The following is a 3,853-nucleotide window of genomic DNA, read 5'->3' as shown; positions in this document are numbered from 1 at the left end:
CGCAGCCAACAGACGCAGGCGAAGCCCCTGCAGCAGCAGCAACTGCTGCTGCTGCTGCTGCCCGCGTAGTGCGGGGAAGCAGCAGCAGCAGTGAGACAGAAACAGCAGACGCGCCCTGCATGCATGTGCTGCTGCTGCTGCTGCTGCTGCTGCTGCTCACGAATGTGGTTTCTGTGCATTCTGTGCAGCCCCAAATGCCTTATGGCCATCCAGTTACTTAGATAAGTTCCGTGGGCACAAACAGGCAGCTCAGCAGCGCTCTCCACTCTCCGCATGAACAAGTCGCTGCAAACAACAAACATAACAACCAGCTGCTGTTGCTGCTGCTGCTGCTGCGCTGCTGCTGCTGTGCTGCTGCTGCGCTGCTGCTGCGCCGCAGTTGCTGCCACACCAGCACGTCCCCTGCCCGTGCTGCTACCTCTGTCTCGCGTGTCGTTTCCTCTGCTGCTGCTCGTGCTGCTGTAGTGATTTCTGCTGCTGCTGCTGCTGCTGCTAACCTGCGTATGTATGGAATGGTGTGCCCTTGTGTGGCTCTTAGCAGCCATTTGCCACTGAGTCGTTCAACCTTCTTTGCTGCTGCCTTATCTCCGTGATCTGCACAAGCAATTGAGCCACAGACAATTGTGCTGCCGCTTCTGCAGCACAGGCTCTCGCCTGCTGCTGCTGCTGCTGCTGGGGGGATGGTGAGGCCACCGCCGCTGCTGCTGCCGCTGCTGCAGCCGCTGCTGCAGCGGCTGCGTTCAGCGTGAGCACAGTCGCAACACCCCAACGCCGCCAAATCCTGAGTCGAGTCGGTTTGCTGCTCCTCTAGCTGCTGCAGCATCTCTCCCTCCTCTTCTTGCTGCTGCTGCTGCTGCTGCTTCATGAGGGCTGGGCAGGTCTCTACTTCCGTTTTGTCGTACACAAGTTCATATCGCCGCTTAAAATTTCCTTCAACGGCCTGAAGACAGCAGCAGCGGTAGCGGGGTTCGCAGTCACAGCAGCAGCAACAGCAGCAGTAGCAGCAGCAGCAAAAGCAGCAGCAAAAGCAATAAACACAACAGAGAGGAGGAGCAGCAGGAGGAGCAGCAAAAGTAGCAGCTAAGGCAGCAACAGCAACTAAGACTCCAAACAAAAGCAGCAGCGATGCACCCAGCTGCGGCAGGACAGTTGTCCGGCAGCAGCATGAGTACAAGCATCCGCCCTCACCAATAGTACCAGAAGCAGCAGCAGCAGCAGCTGTAGCAGCAGAGAACGCAGCCGCTGCATAACAGCGAATACGGCGAGCACTACAGCGATCACAGGCATCAGCAGCAGTACGAGCAGCAGCAGCAGCAGCAGCAGCAGCACCAGACTATACTCCCAAGGTCACCCCAGGTGGAGCCTAGCACCCCATACACCACAGGCGTCAGCAGCAACACGGGCAGCAGCAGCAGCAGCACCAGCAGCAGCAGCAGCTGCAGCAGCAGCAGCAACTTACACTCTTGAGGTCATTCCAGGTGACGGAGCGCATGCACGGCAGCGCCAAGAGGTCTCGGACTCTAACAAATCCGTCTTCTCGAATGCGCAATCGAAATAGAGAAGCTCCATGTCTCAAGATGAAGTTTAATTTCTTTATTAAAATGTAGCCGCCACGCGCAGAAAAGGCGCAGCAGCAGCTGCTTTCGGGGTTGCTGCTGCTGCTGCTGCTGTCCTCATTAGCAGCTGCGCGACCACCTGGTGCTGTGCAACCTGCACACACAGAAGGGCCGTCACTGAGAGTTGCTGCTGGTGCTGCTGCTGCTGCTGCTGCTGCTGTTGCTTCCAGTGCCTCTGCTGGCGTGGAGCAGCATAAGTTGTTGTCGATACCTCCTGCTGCGCATTCAGAAGAAGCGCAGCAGCCGCAGCTCCGCGCTGCTGCTGCTGCTGCGGCTCCTGTATCTGCTGCCTTAAGACTGTGAAGAGGCCGAGTTGCACCGGAACTTGCTGCTGCAGATCCTTCTGCCAGAGTGCATTCGTGCTGCTGCATCTGCAGACCGTGCCTGCTGCTGCTGTTGCAGCTGCTGCTGCCACTGCAGCTGCTGCTGGTGCCGCTGCAGCCGCTGCAGCGCGTCTGCTCAGTGATAGCGGTCTCTCTCCCTTGCTGCAGTCCTCGAAGCAGACAGTTGCTGCTGCTCTTAGTCTCCCCGCCGCACCTGCACTCCCTGCTACTTCTCCGTTTAGTGCTGTTGCTGCTGCTGCTGCTGTTGCTGCTGCTGCTGCTGTTGCTGCTGCTGTTGCTGTTGAGAGCGCCGACGTTCCGAAGGCAGCTGCTTGCGAAAAGTCGTTTTGGTGTACGCTGCTGCTGCTGGTCATCCTCACGTGGTGCAGCAGTATCGGCATCAGCATCAGCATCAGCAGCAGCAGCAGCAGGAACAGCAGCAGCAGCGAGAACAGCAGCAGTTGGCTTGAGCCTCAATGCGTTGTCCGCGTGGTGCCCGCCAGCTGCAGCCTTCTCTTTCGTGCTGCAGCAGCAAAGAGGCGCTGCAACGCTGCAGCACTCATCTCCGTCGCTGCTGCTGCTGCAGCACCTGCTTGAGCTGCTAGTTTCTCCGTGGCTCTCCAGCAGCTGAAGTCCTTTCCTGCTGCCCCCGAGCATGCACGGGAAAGCAGCAGAAGCCGAGCCATCTGCAGCAGCAGCTGCTGCGGCAGCAGCGGCCGCAGCAGCAGCAGCTGCTGCTGCTGCTGCTGCTGCAGCGCCGCACAACTTTGCCGCCGCCACCTTTGAAGCGGGAGGCTCGCCGTGGCTGCTGCCGCTGCTGCTGCTGCTGCTGCTGCAAAGAGGTGCTGCTGCTGCGCCGTGTGCACAAACAGCAGTATCTCCCTTAAGCACAGCAGAGAGGTGGGCGGTTGAGGGAAGCTGCTGCCGCTGCTGCGCTGCTGACGAGCAGCAGCTGCTGCAGCAGCAGCGGAACGCCTCCCTCTCCAAGAGGTTAAGAAGGTGCTTTGGTGGGGGACGCAGCATCCAGCGAGGACGCTCCTTCTGTTGCTGCTGCTGCTGCTGCTGATGGGGTTGCTGCTTCTGCTGGTTGTTTCGGTCCTCTCGCTGCTCCTGCTGCTGCTGCTGCTGCTGCTGCTGTGCGTGCGATAGTCGCAATTCCCTTTGCGGTTCCTGCTGCCTCAGCTCTTGCTGCTGCTTCTGCTGTGCTCGTTCCTGGTCTTGTCCAGTGTGTTGATGCTCCTCTTCCTGCTGATCCTGCTGCTCCTGCTGCTGCTGCTGCTGCTGTTGCTGCTGCGCTGTGGGCGCTGCGTTGGCCTCTGACAGCAGCAAGTGTGCGGCAGCAGGCCCCGTAGCCACCTGGGGCACTGCAGCACAGGAGAGCAGCTCGGAGCTGCTATCTGTGTGTGCGCAGCTGTTTGTGCTGCTGCTGGGGCTGCTGCCTTTGCTGCCAATACGCAGAAGGCTGCTGCTGCTGCTGCTGCTGCTGTCGCTGCACCTGCCACTGCCACCGCCGCTACCGAAGCTGTCTCCGCTGTTGCTGCTGCAGCTGCTGCTGCAGCTGCCTACAAGCGCGCCCCCCTGTGGAACTTCAAGGCGGACGCTCTGGCTTCTGCTGCAGCAGCTGCTGCTGCAGCAAGCGCTGGGCTCGCTTTGTGCCACAGCCTCATCTGTTTGCAAATCAAGAGGCCCTGATGCTGCAGCAGCAGCTCCTTCACATTTGGTCCTAAGAGCTGGGAACTGCGTGCAGAGCATGCCGTGCTGGCACTTGTGTTGTTGTTGCTGCTGCTGCTGCAGCCCTTTGAATGGTTGCTGGGGCGCCCGCCGCTGCTGCTGCTGCTGCTGAAGCCGCGGCTGCGCAGAAGGGCTCCCCGATAAAGAACTGCAAGAACACCTGAGAGTCCTGAGGTCCTCCAT

General features: G+C 59.9%; 1 protein-coding gene across 1 annotated transcript; it reads right to left on the bottom strand.

The window, feature by feature from the left end:
• Positions 1-217: 217 nt before the first annotated feature.
• Positions 218-3,853, bottom strand: ENH_00005260 (tRNA 2' phosphotransferase, putative; the record flags this gene model as incomplete). The annotated part of the gene is made up of 3 exons (XM_013578448.1): positions 218-940; positions 1,189-1,242; positions 1,460-3,853. 3 exons carry the CDS (start codon positions 3,851-3,853, stop codon positions 218-220), a joined length of 3,171 nt encoding a protein of 1,056 aa, XP_013433902.1.

This window comes from Eimeria necatrix, genomic scaffold (genome assembly GCF_000499385.1).
Source record: "Eimeria necatrix Houghton genomic scaffold, Enh_scaff114, whole genome shotgun sequence".
Taxonomy (NCBI): domain Eukaryota; phylum Apicomplexa; class Conoidasida; order Eucoccidiorida; family Eimeriidae; genus Eimeria; species Eimeria necatrix.
Note: the sequence above shows the minus strand (reverse complement) of the source record. Positions and strands in the feature narration are given on the sequence as shown.